The 16113-nt window shown below is 36.1% G+C and overlaps 1 protein-coding gene across 1 annotated transcript in view; it reads right to left on the reverse strand.

The window, feature by feature from the left end:
* The window catches only part of ARAP2 (ArfGAP with RhoGAP domain, ankyrin repeat and PH domain 2), a 127453-nt gene that overhangs the window by 94961 nt on the left and 16379 nt on the right, over positions 1–16113 (reverse strand). Inside the window, exons 5-9 of the mRNA XM_013129061.3 lie at positions 15402–15487; positions 14682–15038; positions 11540–11609; positions 6011–6131; positions 3304–3485 (exon numbers count right to left, since the gene is read on the reverse strand). Of these exons, the coding sequence (XP_012984515.2) occupies positions 3304–3485; positions 6011–6131; positions 11540–11609; positions 14682–15038; positions 15402–15487 (816 nt within the window). The remainder of the gene's footprint in view (positions 1–3303; positions 3486–6010; positions 6132–11539; positions 11610–14681; positions 15039–15401; positions 15488–16113) is intronic.

Here is a 16113-nt window from a genome sequence, read left to right on the forward strand (position 1 = left end):
TGCAGAGCACCCATGTAATAGAAGGGAATAAGTATCTAGCAAAAAGGCTGTATAAGGGTTTGCTTTCATGATCAGCTAAGGCAAATCTGAAATTGATACTGAAATGGCACAGTAGATATAACCTACCATACAGCTACACAAGCAATACAAGCAACACACAGAATAATAATTTTTCAAAAATCGGTATGAAAGTGAATTGATATGGGGGAGCAGTCTTAGATTATTTTAGTCATAATCTGTAGTCTGACAATATAACAGACCAGTCAAGAACTCTTCAACAATGAATGACTCTGTAACAGTTTCGTATCAACATACAGGGTCAGAAAGAGTGACTCAGCATAGTGGGCCAAAGTGGAAGTGCCCCATATCAACATGGAAGAGAGAACAGATCAAAGGACCACTTAACACAAGAAAGATGCTCCCAACAGTTATATGCTGGTTTACTAACAGAAGGAAGAAAGCAAAAACTGGATGCTTGCTACTGAGACTCTCAAAAGGGACATAGCTAGTTTCACTCTGGAAGAGAAATTCCTTCAAAGTCTGTATACCTCATAGGAGTACCGTATCTGTCCCTTGATCAAGAAGCTCAGAACATCCATGAGGGATCACTCAGAAGCATTCTGGGACATGAGACAAATACAGTATTAATTCTGAAGCTAGAAGTGTCTTATTACAGTAAATAACCACAAAGAGAGGACAGTCATAGATGAGACTAAATTCCAGGGATTCTCACTGATTAAATACCTGCAAGTCCCATGACAGAACAGTAACTATGATCGCTGCAGCATAGCATGGAACACTCCACAGGCAGAGACTGTAAAAAAAAAAGGTGCTTGATTTCTTTCTACTAGGAAGATGCAAGAGAACATCAATGAAGTGCAGGGTCTCGGCAGGGCAGCGTGGGGGGTGGGGTGTGTGCGTCATACATGCATTTTAGTTTTGTCCCTCCTTAAAGACCTCTAGCTATAAACTTTACTTAAATAAACAAACTGGCAGGTCAGCTATTCATTACAATAGTCAAGACTGAGGATTTACCTAAAGAAAGAGTACCATGCTCAACTATGAAGACTAATTTCTCCCCATGGTGCTCATTCAGCAAAACACAGGCTGCAGACTTGAATTCACACAGCATATAGCCAATACTGTTTGGCAAAACATCACATGTCTAAATCATTTGTGGAGTTTTGTTATAGGTACAGAACAGTATAGATCCATAAACTGCATCACATTTGTGATGGGTTGACCCTGACTAGATCACAGATGCCCACCAAAGCTGCTCTCACTCCCCCCTCCTCAGCTATACAAGGGAGAGAAAATATAACAAAAGGCTCATGGATTAAGGACAGGAAGAGATCCCTCACCAGTTACTGTCATGGGCAAAACAGACTTGACTTGGGGAAAATTAGTTTAATTAATTACTAATCAAATCAGAGTAGGATAACGAGAAAGAAAATCAAATCCTTCCTCCACCTTCTTCACAAGCTTAAATTTACTCCCAGTTTTCTCCACCTCCTCTCCCAAAAGCAGTGCAGGGGGACAGGAAATAGCAGTTGTGGTCAGTTCATCTCATGTTGCTTCTGCCACTCCTTCCGCCTCAGGGGAGCGCTCCTCACACTTTTCCCCTGCTCCAGCACGGGGTCCCTCCCACAGGAGGTAGTCCTCCATGAACTCCTCCAGCTCCACGAAGTGCTACAGTGTGAGTTCCTTCCATGGGGTTCAGTCCTTCAGGAACAGACTGTTCCAGTGTGGGTCCACCTGCTCCAGCACAGGTCTCCATGGGGGCACAGGTCCTGCCAGGAGCCTACTACAGCACAGGCTTCCCACAGGGTCATAGTCTCCTTCAGACATCCCCCTGCTCCAGCATGGGGTCCTCCATAGGCTGCAGGGGAACAGCTGCCTCACCATGGGCTGCAAGGGAATCTCTGCTCCTGAGCCCAGAGCACCTCCTATCCCTTCCCCTTCTGCACTGACCTTGGTGTCTATAGAGCTCACATATTCACCTTGTGCATGTTTGGGTTTTTTCCCCTTCTTATAGAGGCGCTACCACTGTGGCTGATGAGCTCAGCCTTGGCCACTGGAAGGTGGCCAAGGCTCTATTGGACATAGGGAAAACTTCTCGCATCTTCTCACAGAAGCCATCTCTGTAGCCCTGCCCACTACCAAAACCTAGCCCTGCAAATCAAATAAAACTGTTTTTATTAGTTGATTGTTGACTAACCTCAAAAAATGTACCAAATAAGTAAAACTTCCTGTGCTCCAAGGAAGCGGGGATAAAAAAAAAAAAAAAAAAAAAAGCCTTTCTCAGCCTCAAATTCCCACTATACCCTGGGAAAGAATAGCAAGATTTCATATAGAACATTGTGCGGCTCCTCAAACCCATCTAAATAATTTCACACTTGAGAGGATAACAGGAGATGAAGTGAGATCAAGTCCAAAATGACAAGTTTGAGAGACCATTCACATCTGAAACAGGAGTTTGCCTGCACATAAATTTGAAAAAAAATGAGAACAAGGCACAGGCATGTATCAACACCTCCACCAAATGCCCTCCCAATTCCTAGCTACTTGTGGGTCATCGATTTCCTCACACAGAAATAATACCTACTATTTCATGTCCTGCAATAGATTTTCCTCCCACTAGTTCATACAGTCATTCACTGGATACAATTATCCTCACTTATCTTCCCTCTACATCATCCCAAACAGTTCCACAGTTAACTGGTTTACATTATAAACAAAACAATGATCAAAACAAAACAGAAAGCCCTAGATTTTGGAAGCTGAAATTACAGGCTTCCATCATGTTTTTAAGATGAATTTGTTTAAAAACTACAGTGCACAACAGAGACCGGCCAATCTTAAAAACACAAAGAACATCAGTTTTGAACATTTACCTGAAATATTACTTAAATACCACAATCTACTTCCGTATAGCACACTTTCCACAGCACTGTATTATAGGACAGTTAAACCAGGGCACAAAATAAGCCTTCTGATTTAGCAAAGTGCATATAGCACACATTTTCAGAGTCAATTAATCCCAACTCTGACTTTAACCTGTTGTGACACCTGGAGCTTTTCACTTCACCTCACTATATATTCGGGCTTTTTCCATTTTACAATAGACATAATGATACTTTACCTGCTTTTTGAAGCCTTCTGAGAATTGCAGCAATAAAGTACTATACAGAAAAAGATATGCATTTATATTGAAATACACCTATTCACAAAGAGCCACCAATTTCCAACTCACTAGTTAAACCATCTTTATAAGCATTCATGAAAAGCATATGAAAAATTTACCTGCTCATTTTTGCAGATCCACACAGTACTCCCCTGAAGTAGAATAAAGATTTTGGCTTTGTATCCTTTCAGCTCAAGATATCCGCTTTTCTCAGGGGTGACAGAAGTTCGAGACTGAGAGTTATTATCAGACTGTGATTTCAAGGCATTGAGCATTGTATTAACCCAGTCATTCCTTTCTTCTAAAAAAATAAAAAAAAAAAAAGACATATAGTTAAGCATCAGCTCCATTCTTCCTACCCATTGGTTTCCTGGTCTTCCTACGATGCTGTGCTGGTTGATATTAAAGTTATATCACATCAGAGAAAACATACACTTTGAAGAGTATGGTGTAAAATAAAAATAACGTCAAAGTCTGTATCAGTGGAGATGTTAGCAAAGACATTCAATCAATTCCCAACAAACAACATACAAATCAAAAGTCATACAAACTGATGGTCAAGATTCTTAAAATCATGACTACTAGTTAGAAGATGCTTAATTCCAGACCGCTTAAAGAATGAAGTAGTAGACAGGTGGCCTGCTCACCTTCTGGAAGGCAAATCAATGGGAAAGAACTACAGGAATTATGTAAGCAAAAACCACGGAGCCTGAATATCATCCATCACTGAAGAGGCAAGCCATCACCAATGTTATTCTATGTTTCATAGTGCTCTTAAGCAAAAACATTTGGCAATTTACAATCTACTCCATTAAGGTGTAGCGGTTAAGCTTCATATTGTCAAGGGTACTGAGTAATCAAGAAAATGCATGTTTGAGTATCTGCATGCATTATTAATTTAACATCTTACAAATACACGAACACAAGGAAGCGAAGTAATGAAGTTCCAGACTCATTCACTATATTCAGATATTTCATCAGACTGAGATCAATATACTTTAATGCTGAATACTCTGAATTAATTAAGTCGTGCCCCATGCAATTGGAACATCATGAATATTTGAACTCTTGCTCTGAAAGATACAGGTCATAAGATATAGCGAGGGGGTGTTGAGGGAAGTTCTAACCACAGCATATATAAAGGCTACACAATCAGTGCCAAAAACTGTAATAAGCACTGTTACAACTGTAATACACTTACTTCATACAAGCTGCATGCAACAAAAAAACAAAGAAGGAAAAAATACACAAATTTAAGCATCTGAAAATTTTGCCCCACCACAAATTTAAAGCAATCCAAAAATCATGTATTCTTGATATACCATAAATTAATGAGTCAGAGCACTGAAAGCAAACAAAATGAGTGCTATAATCCACTAACTGCAAACCCACACTGGTACCAAAGGACATGGGTCAATGAAGACAATTATATCATTCTTTATTTTGATACTCCAGGAGAAAAAAATGAAAGTTACTAAGATCCACAGGATGAAATATATATAAAAGTCTCAATTTCAGAATCTCTGAAAAGAAGTTAAGTACAATTCAAATAACCCCAGAAAAATTCCCCACCACAAAACCAAAGAAGGAATATCAAGTAACAGTTTATGCATATAACTGAAAGCAAGCTGAGTTATTTACATAATTTACTATGAACATATCATACAGCTCTGGATATAGTAAGGACCAAATTACTCGTACAGCACACATTTCTAACCTTAAGCAAGCAGCTTCACAGGCAGGCCACTGTGTCCAAAGATGCTTATATGCTAAATGAAAATTCAATTTCATGTATAACAAGTGGCTGCTCTGAATATGTTTTATAAGTTAGTGTAAGCTGTTAACATTTTTATGGTGTTCAAAGGCAACGGTCCATAAAGAAAATTATAGCCCTTCAAAATGTATTGCACTAAGATGGTTATGTTCCAGTGTATAAAAAAGTAAACAAATAAATTTGGAAAAGTAAAAATAATAAAAATATTGCTTTTAAACTAAAGCTAAGAACACAAAATTGACCAACATTATTTGAACCAAACTTGATAAGCAGGATTTGTTCACTGATGCTGCACTCTTGTTACAGCCTGCAGCAAATGTTTATAACCAAGTTCTAAACCATAAAAATGGGATTTGATAATGGAAATGCTGAGAGACCCTTCACTATAATGTGCCTGGCAGGTACTGCTGTAAATACATATTGCATAGCTTTTTTTTTCTCGGTATTCAATTTTGATTGTTTCCACAAATAAGTCATACATGCATTGATATTGGTTCCACATATTACAAATGTAGGTTGACAAAGCATTACATTAGAAGGCACACTAACTTCCCTAGTACAACATACACTTGTATTCTCTGCCAACACATGGCTGAAAATACTGTATGAGGCAATAAATAAAGACACACAGAAAAACCCAGGTTTCCTTTGATCACAGCATCACATTCTAACCATCAACTTCATTGTTGCTCTTTGTCAATTTTACATCAAGTGGTGACTCAGAGCAGATGGCTGAGAGCACACAAGCTGTAAGAGCTGCCAGTGAGGCTTGAGGAACATCCAGACAAATCCATCTTCGAGAAGGATGAGGGAGGAGGCAGAAGAACTGAAAACAGTATTATCATTCTGATGTTTTTAAAAACCATTCCCTGACAATTTTAGTTGCTCTTACAAAGTTTACATTTATTTCCAGTTTCATTTTATGAGCACAACACAGATGAATTCCAGAAATATCTCTAGCAATATAACAAATTATATTTTACAAACATAATTTATCAGAAGCGATTATATGGCTCTTTGGCAATCATTGGAACTACACAGGTTCTACTTACCTTCTTTATCCACACGGAAGACGAAAGTCCTATGGGATGTGACAATTTCGAATTTATTCTCCCCATGAACTCTTACTGTTGCTATAGCAGAGAGCAATATTATTCCCTTTGAGAAAACTTCCTATAATAAAAATGCAATAGACACATTTAATAACTCTCATGGAACGTTAAAAGTCTCCATTTGCCTCCATGTTTAGGAAGTACACATACATAGGCTGTGCTCCTAGAAGTTCACCATGCTATTAATAAAACTGCATCAATAAGTAAACCACTTCACTACCTACACATCACCAACTTCTCTGTTATGGGTCTATGCACACATACTGCCTTCTAACAGAGTCAAATCCCACTGTGAGATAGAATGCACATACTCAATAAAATACTTCATAAATTGTCTCATGGCACTAGTACCACAGCATACCACTCTCTCTTAAATTTACAAGTTTATGCCAAAGTAAATTACACAGACTATCTCACAGACCATAATTAAATATATATATGTATATATATATAATTACACTTATAAAATAGAATCAGGCAAGGGAAAAAGTTGAAGGCAGAAACTTCCAAAGAATTCTTCTGTTCCTTCCCCACTCCAGCAGCTAGCCAATAAAAAAAGGTAAATGAACTGATTTTATCACTAATTTTGAGCTCAAAGGAGTCTCTGGACTCTGGAAAAACCCACCACTCTGTCATTACTTAACAAGTATCCTCAAGGTTGGATGAGGTATATACTTTCCTACTCTGTAAGGTAGGAGGAACCCAATATTTGCCAATTTCCAACTAGGAATCCAGACAACTGAACACAAAAGAAAGACAGGAAAAAAAGAACTGCTACAAGTATTCTCTCTACCATAACTTGTCTTTTAACTTAATTTACTTAAGTATTCCCAAGGGTTAGGCATCAGGTGAGGTGTAGTGCTCAGCAGACGTGCAATGCATTAAAAACATTTCTGCAGAATTCCTGGATTTCAGAGTTAATGCTGCTGATCCTGTTCCCACCATGCTTTGATCAATGGGTTTTCTGACACAGACAATTCAGATATACTGCTAGGATTTATTCTCTGACACAGTAATAGTCCAAGAGTCAGCTCCACCTAAAGAATTTATACCACAGTAACTTTCCTTCTGAAGTATAAATTATTACAATAGACTTTACGCAAGGACTAAAGGAACCACTGTGAATGTCAAGCATGGAGGATACACAGGATCTTTTGTTGTTGTTTACTGAATTTAATATACTACTGATTTTCACCAAATTCACTCTTACGTTGTGTCACTTCAAGGTACATTCAGTGACATAAATAGAATTATCGAAATACAGCAGAAATAAACATATTACTATAATTACACACAAGAAGTACTCAGTCACTCAGAATGATCTAAACTTTGCAAATCTTTTTTATTATGGCTATACTTGTTAGAATAGAGATTTTAACGTATTTGTTAACAAGGTTAGATGTGTCAAATACTGATCTTTCACAACAGCACAGCAAATATTACATATACTGGTTTTAAAGGTGTTCAGATATAATTATATTATGGTGTCTGCAGGCATCTACTGGCTGTATTTGGTACTGTAAGACAGCAATTCAGACCACTGGCAGACACAGCTATCTTATTCTATTTGCTTTTTTTAAAAAAACCCAAACCCAAACTCAGTTTCCTTTTAAGTTAAACACAGTTTTGGTTTTGCTATTTAAACAATCATCCCTTCTAAAGCTTGGTTTTCCAAGGCATACTTATTTTTGAACACAGTTTAAACCGTTATTAATTTCTCAACCTTTTTTCTGCAGCAGCTTCTCTTTCCTATGAAAAAAAAAAATAATTACTACTATTAAAAAGCTCTTGTTGATGAAGATACAATTTCTCTGCTTGAAATACTTCAGACTAGAAATTAACTGAATTATTTAAGAATACGGAAAAGAAAAACACACACACAGATCCAAGAACCTGATTAACACTGCTTCTGTCACTGAGAGGTGTACACTGGTTTTAGGGCTCCTAAAATAATTTTCTAACATAACTTCCCAGTGGGGAAAGAAAAATGAGGTTTTAATATCAACTGCTGTGATGAAAACTTTTATTTTCAAAGACAGCCCAACGTCACTCCTTGACAGTTGTGCTTCAGAGTTGGGATATAAGATACAAACACCGTTTTGCACTGCTTTGGCTTTCCTTCCACAACAGATTGCTTAATGACCTATTTCAAGAATGACAATGATCCACCTGTTTTCACAGTGAATTTTTCTCTTTGAGATGTTCACAAACAAAATAACACAACAAAATACTTAAGTTCTCTACATGAAATGGCAAGCCATTTTCCTAAATCACTAATATATTTGTGAATTGTAAATCTTAGGGACCCTTAGATTATTTTTACTTTAAAATTTCAACATAACAAGTAATTTTAGCCGTACTCTGAAGTGCATGTCACAGCACCAGAGTTCTGCCAAAAGCAGGAAGAAATTCAAAACAAAAACTGTACATACTAAGTAGCTGAAAAGAATTCTCAAATTCTACCTTCTCTTCTTCAGTTTGCTCTCATTTCAGTTAACCACATTCTGTTGAGACAAAATCACACAGGATGTTGCTCTGACCACATAAATCTGCTCTGGACCATGTATGTAGAAATGAGCAGCATCATAGATTCAAACAAAAACTGTTCTTTTTGTAGAAGACTAAGTATTTTTTTTTTATATATTCATATATGAAGTCTCAATTAGAAGTTGATACACAACAAGATCAAGTTAGAGACATATTTAGAAAATTAAGGTTCAAATAATTCAAAGTATCCAGATGGTCTAAGTACACATTTTCAGGAATGCTGCCCTCTGTGCCTTCCCTCCCCATCCTCCACTTGTTTCACTCTTCATTAGCCATGTAGCAAACTTCCCCTTCTTGAGAACCTCACTCCTCTCAAGTTCCCAATTTTAATGACAAATAGAACTATTTAATAAGTAGTGTTTCTGGGTAAAATAAACAGTTTCATTCCACCAAGTCTACCCTTTTCTGTTTGCAATAATCAGAAAAATACCCGAGTATGGATTAATTTCCTTTTGAGAACTACTTTTCATTGGTATGTGAAACCAAAAGCATAATATGCTTGTCTGTGTAGGAACATCTTGGACAAACACATTAGAATAGACGGAACTTGCCATTAAGATCTAAAGTTAAAATAACTTCCCCATTTAAATATATACATAGCTAGCCATGTAGCTAGGAGGAGGTACCCACTGCTTTGCAATGAACTGTGTAACTATCCCTGCCTTTCACCAGAATCAGCTCCTGAGCTGCATTTAGGTCTTGACAGATCTGCTAACAGTTGCTTACAATGCCAAAGCAACAACACACAAGCAACAGCAGGAACATGCTGGTATCCATCTAGCTGGCAATATGAATACTGTGGGCATGGGAACAGTGATCAAGCAGAGACTACTGCACCAAAAACTCGTGTTCCCTAGTAACACTGCTGCTTATCCAATACAATCCCACTGTACGCTAAGAACTAATGGTAGCCAACTGTTTTCTTCCTATCTGCAAGCTAGTCCAAGTTTCATCAAATTCTCAAATCCTCGTACTGGTTTAGGCCTCACAGTTCTCACACGTACAAAGTTGTAGGAATATGTAACTCAAATCAAACACACAGATTTGGTCAAACTTTACACAAATACAGACCAACCAGCAATTCTCTCAGTCCCAGGAGTGAGGTTTTTGTACTCAAGATTCCAGGAAAAGTGAGACAAACAGGCTACAGATCAAGCTTTCTGCAAGCTTCTGATACTCCAACCCATAAGAGACCTTTTAAACAGACAGTGCAGGGTTAGCAGCTTTCTATGCATTGTGTGACACACTAAATAGTCCCCTGAGCTGAAGGCAAGATTTCTGGAATCTCCTATCCATAAAAAGTACTATTCTAGAGTTAACTGACCTCCAAGTAACTCCTTCAGTGACCTTCAAAAAAAAAAAAAAAAGCCCCATTGCAGATACAAGATTTAAAATTCTGTATTGGCATTTCTCTAATTATGCTTCAGACAGTGTTAAGCAAATCCCAATGGTCTATTTTTCAAGTCTTTCTTAATGACTAACCCTGTTTTTCTGCTCCTCTGAAGCCTTGGGATGAATACCACAAAAGTGTAACATTTTTTGTCACTGTAATCCAAATGTTATTCTATTGCTCCCTTCACCTACAAAATCATGTCTTCCACTGTGACTGAAGCAAAGCAAGCAAGTAAAACCAGATTGTGCCTACGGACTGGGAAAAGGAAACAAACATCAATGTAAATACTTTTTTGAGCTTGTTCTCCACTTGTCTGCCCCCTCAGGAAATTAACAGTCTATTCCTGTATCAGTTCTAACTCCCTCATAATCTCCTAAAATCCCATTAACAGTGTGCATATTATAAAGCATCTATAAGACTCATTAATGATCACCACCTAGCATACTGCTTGGGAACTTTTACCTGAACTTATATTCTGTTCCAAATAAACATCTTCAAGAGGAAATGCTTTCCAGTATTTCAAATAATACACATGCATACAACCTCAACTCCACTAAACACACATATTAGACAACCATCTATCACTTCTGAGATTAAGAAGTTCTTAATTTCTTCCAAGAGGAGAAATTAATTACACATAGAGTGAAAGAAAGAATTTTGTAGTGGTCTGAAGTGTACTAAATAAAAGGGAGGGGGAAAAACCTTTCAAAAAAACCCCAAAGGCCATGTTTAGAAAGAAAAAAAGACAGTCTAAAGGTGTCAAACAAGATATCTCCAATGCAGTTTCTGTTGTGAAAAATTAGCATCAAAAGCTGAAATCAGTCAATTTCACAAAAGAAATAGACTTTTTCTAAACAATGATTTAAAAATCCATTTTTGTATCACATATCATGACTGAAAAAATACTTTAATCAAAGCAACTCACAAGACTGCAAAAATTTTAGTAAGACTCAGTCCTCTTGGGTACAGAAAAAATGAAAAGCCAGTGACATCACAGGCCTATGCTGATTTTAAATAGACCACTTCAAATACAACCTAGTCCACCATGTGTCATTATTGCTAGAAAACAACCAGGAAAGAGACATTTTTCATTAAAGGGTAAATAAGTGTAGGGGTTTTTTGTTTTTCAAAAGATCTTTAATATCACATCTAATCTGTCTCAGTCTCCAGCATGCTGGCTTCCCATGACAAGACACTCTGTGAACACCATCAAAAAACCACTGCATATCTTAAACATGTTTTGTGTGACCCTGCTCTGTTGTGAAGAATGGAGAAGTGTCATTTCTTCAATAAGTATCTACCTGAAAGATCACAAATATCAAGCCTTTGTAGAAAAGAAGAGGATGAACAATACATAAAGATCTTAAGCACACCTTAAAATACTTAATAGTGTCTCACCACAGTACTTCACAATTGAACATTAATATAAGATGAATATTCATTTTCAATTATTGTTGAATTTCTCCATGGTAATGCGTGTATTACACAGATGCATTTTGTTCCAAACATGATCAAGATATGTCACTCACCTTTTCATTATTGTAATAAGAAACGCTGTCTCCATCGAACTTAACCCAGCGCTTCTGAAACACACATTTGCTGTGAATGAAAAATCAATACAATTATAAACAAAACACTGACATTAAAGAATTTCTCTAGCACAAGTTATAGAAAGGAAAAATCATGTTTAGTTTCCTGTGTTTGGGCCCAAACCTTCTGAAAATTAAAATATATCTCATCCTTATCATATCTTTTCAAAAGGAGAACGTCAATTCCAAATAAAATAAAAATACGTAAAAATAACAAGTGTGGTATTACTGGACTTCGTTTACAAATCAGGGTCTTCACGTTTTTAATAAATTCAGTTTCCATTCTTTCTATTTCTTCCCCATATGCTCTATCTGAAGTGACAGATCAAACTGTAATTTTGAAGAAACTAACAAGAATGAGAACTGACTGTTTTTATTGGAGGCAAAGAAACATCCTGCACACAGAGCATACCTTTAAGTGTGACAAGCTCTGCAAGACAGATTCCAAAAAGGAAAGCTGAGAATCTAAAATGTCCATTTCATTGCTGTGTTTATGAGAAGGACATCTCTCTCTACAGACTGTGATATCTCCAGTCATCAACATCTCCTGAACACTCTTCCCAGGCCAATAAATATATAGCCTGGAACGAAGTGTTCCAAATCGCACTAAATCACTGAACAAGTACAACATAAAATTTCATTTTCAATATGTATCATCAACTTGGCATCATTAATGAGAAGCTCATTTGATTATTTCAGTTTGCCATTAACTCACACTCTATAAGGACCTCCTAAATAATTATTTTTAGGTGAACTTTAAGTAGTCTGTTATGCTCATTAAAAATGCTGACAGCCTATTAGCTATCATATATAGATGTTTCAGTTATAAAAATCTATTAAGCAGTTAAGAACAAGACTCCACCCTAACATCTCTTTTGCCATTATTTCCTTTCCTGCTAAATGAGTGCTCTGCTTTAGGATTAGTAGACTGTGATAGTTTATCAAAATTTTAATCAAATAGCAGCTCTGGCTTAATTAACTTGCATTATATGACTTCAATAAATCATCATTTTTTGTAACCTGGAAAGGCCAATGTAAAATCTATTTTCCATTAAAATATCAATAAACTTCAAGATGATGCAGTGAAGAAAAAATGAATAAGTACCATATGCAAAGTGAGTAAACTGAATAGCTTTACAATTTATAGTAAGTTAACTAAAAAGAGAAGCTGTACTTTAAATGCACAATTTGCAGCAATTTAAAAAAACAGCATATATTTATTCCCCTGAAGGGAATACTGAGTGCCAATGGTATATGGGAGCTCTATAAAAAGAAGAGGGATGGAACTTAGAACTGAAACAATATGACAGTTTGTAGGAACTAAAACAATATGGCAGTGCTTTGACAGATGAAAAAAAAAAAAAATTTTTCCTCCCCCTTTGGTTGGTTTCTTTAAGTCTTCAGCTATTTGTGAAATGGCACTGTGAGAAAGAGAACAAAAAAAAAATGTAGCATTCATTAAACCAGGCTTAAGAAAAAGACCTTGAAATTTAGCCAAGGAGTATCACTGCCTCAAGGATAATGACTGCAACAGTTCTACTCATTCCTAACAGTACAAATTTTGTGGTTAACTCATTATCTTTTTTCAAGCAATGTATTCTCAGGCAGTACTTTATCTAAAGCCTTCACACTTTGTTCTTAAATAGTACAAGATGAGTCAACTGGAATCAAGAACTATAGTTTTTATTACTCTGTGAGCTGAACTGCCAAACCTTTTTTTTTAAAAAAACAATACAAGTCCTGTAAGTGAAATAAAACAAAAGTTAAAGCTAACTGCAGCAAATGAATATGACATTGGCAGAAAGTCTTTTGGCTCTATGTATAATTAGAACTTGCTAAATCAGAACTCTTAAAAAAGACTAATTAACAAAATAAAAAAAAAGGAAGGAAACTGCTGTACAATACAGCTTCTTCCAGCAGTCTCAAGCAAGGTTGCATTTTCAAACAATTTAATTCATTAACTTTGCTACTAAACGGAAAAAAAAATAATCGCTGTACTAGTTGATGAGTAGCAACGATTATTACAGCTGCAAATAATGAAAGTTAGGCCAAGGAGTTTAATATCACCTTTCAGTGTAGCTAAACATAGCCCTGAGAACAAGGACTGCCGAACTACTAAGGCTTGAGAAGTAAAGTAGATATACTGGAGCACTAACAAAGACAACAGCTTTAATTTTTAGAGGCTAAGTACTAGTGAAGATCTAAAACAGTAAAATTGTGCCCCTTTCAATACAAACAGGGTCTCAGAAAAAAGTCGTAAGAAGAACTAGGAAACTGGAAACTACAACTTAAAACAAAGAATAGTCCATTCAGTTTATTAAGGAGAAGGTTACAAGTTCATCAGAGTTTACATTTACGAAAGGAAGATCTGATAATAGAGTGCTCTTTAGCATAAAACACTCTAAGAAGGGCTGGAATTTAAAATAGGTTAAAATAATTAATGAAACTTTTAAAAATTACAGAAACTAAACATGAAGGTGTTTTTTTAACCTGAAAATGTTGCAAAGAGCCTATTCTCTTTCCATTGTGTTCCTCTCTCCATTATTTGAAACCTTAAACCAAGACTTGGGCTCAGATTCCTCCCATCAAACTTTAGGAAAATCAACAAACTTCAACTTGGAGACAACCCACCCCAGATACACTTCTAAACTCAAAGCTCAACTCATACATACAGTGTTGAAACCAACAGGATCTCCACTCATATCAATTATTAATTTATACATCCATGGCCAAATTGGTAAAACAGTTTTTCAAAATGAGAGTCTGTTTTCACTTACTTTGTGATCCACAGATAAACAGCAAAAATGTACAGATTGGAAATACTGGTACAAACTAATTTTGCATTTTCCACAACAGCTCATAAGTAGTGACTAAAGTTTTTAATAAAAATAGTTTTTCTGAATGCACCTCATAAATAAACTTGAGACTAGGTAACATCATTATAAAATGTGAATAGCCCTATGCTCTTGCAACAAAATGCTTTCCCACCAAAAATAGTAAGCAGTGACCAAATGCAAACTTAACATCTGTCATGCAAACATCCATCTCCACAATTATACAGTAATGACTGCAAATGCCATACCCTTGAGGGGATAATTTATCCAGCCATCCTGCTTTAGCCTTCTTTACTGATGTTCCATAAAAACAAGCATACGGTGTTATTGGATCATTTCCAAACGAAGTTTGATCACCATCAAAGTTTTGAAAATGCATTTTTTCACTGACTGAGCAATCTAAATCTCCACTTCTTATCTTACTACATGATGTTGAGTGTGTTTTGGCTTTATTTTTCTTTTTCTTTGAAGGCAAAGAACATTGTTCTACAATAGAATATACAGATTCACTTTCAGATTCTTCTGGTGCTAATGATTTGTTTTCTTGAGACAGGGATTCTTTTTTTGCAAATTCCTTTGTCTTCTCTTTCTGATTATTAAAGGAACTAGAAAGAAAAAGTGCATTTTACTCAATGTACTGCTATGATGCATAAATACATAAAAATATCAATCAGAACAAATACTGGTAAGACATATTACAAATATGTTTATAATCTGTTTAGCCCTTGTGATAACCACAGCCAAACTCTGCCTTCTGTAGCATACAGTAAAGGCTCAACAAAACAAAATAAATACAGTCATAGTTTCACCTTCAGAAGCAGAGATCATAGAATTAAAGAATGGTTCGGATTGGAAAGGACCTTTAGATCATCTAGTTCCAACCCCCCTGCCATGGGCAGATCTAGCTGTGACATTAGTAACTCCTTCCTCTTTACATTTTTGATTTTTCTATAACTCTTTTATTATACCATAGATTCTTGTAAGCAGAATGCTCTTCATTCGTTCCTAGATCCAATTTATTTTCACAAGCCAGGAATTCATTGCTATGAAGCTCCTAGAAAAGAAATATATTGTAACCAATATTTATACTGAAGTAGTTAAGTGATGTTTAAATTACTGCAGACACACATGAACAACCTAACTAGCAAAGCTCTGCCACATTTTTAAAAATATGCATTTGAAAGATCGTATTTCTAATATGTTACTTTAAATATTTCAATTTTAAATACTACCACTCACATAAAACATTTGAGCATAGTCCAAAATATCTGACACAAATTAGATAAAGGAATTCAGCGTGTAGAAGTATCAGTCCTCTGATTTTTCTTGAGGCATGACTGAGTATTATTTTTACTCTAAAATTTTCTAAGCTCAAGAGCCACATGTTGCATGCAGGTTAAGCATACCATTTATGATTTGCCACTCTAGCCTATTTATCATATCAATACTTCTCTGAATGAAAGGTACAGCCTTCACAGTACACTAAAGACAACGGTAAACTCAAATTCCTACAATAACATTGAACTCAGCCTTATCAAATATATCTCACATTTTCCTTCCAAGCTCTTCTTCCTAAAAGGCACATTTATTAATGTTTGTTTATCACAAGCTGCTTGCAGCATACAAAATGTCAAGGTTAACACTGTTCAAGAATATTACATTTCACACTTCCTAAACTTG

Source organism: Melopsittacus undulatus, chromosome 7 (assembly GCF_012275295.1).
Source record: "Melopsittacus undulatus isolate bMelUnd1 chromosome 7, bMelUnd1.mat.Z, whole genome shotgun sequence".
Classification (NCBI taxonomy): Eukaryota; Metazoa; Chordata; class Aves; order Psittaciformes; family Psittaculidae; genus Melopsittacus; species Melopsittacus undulatus.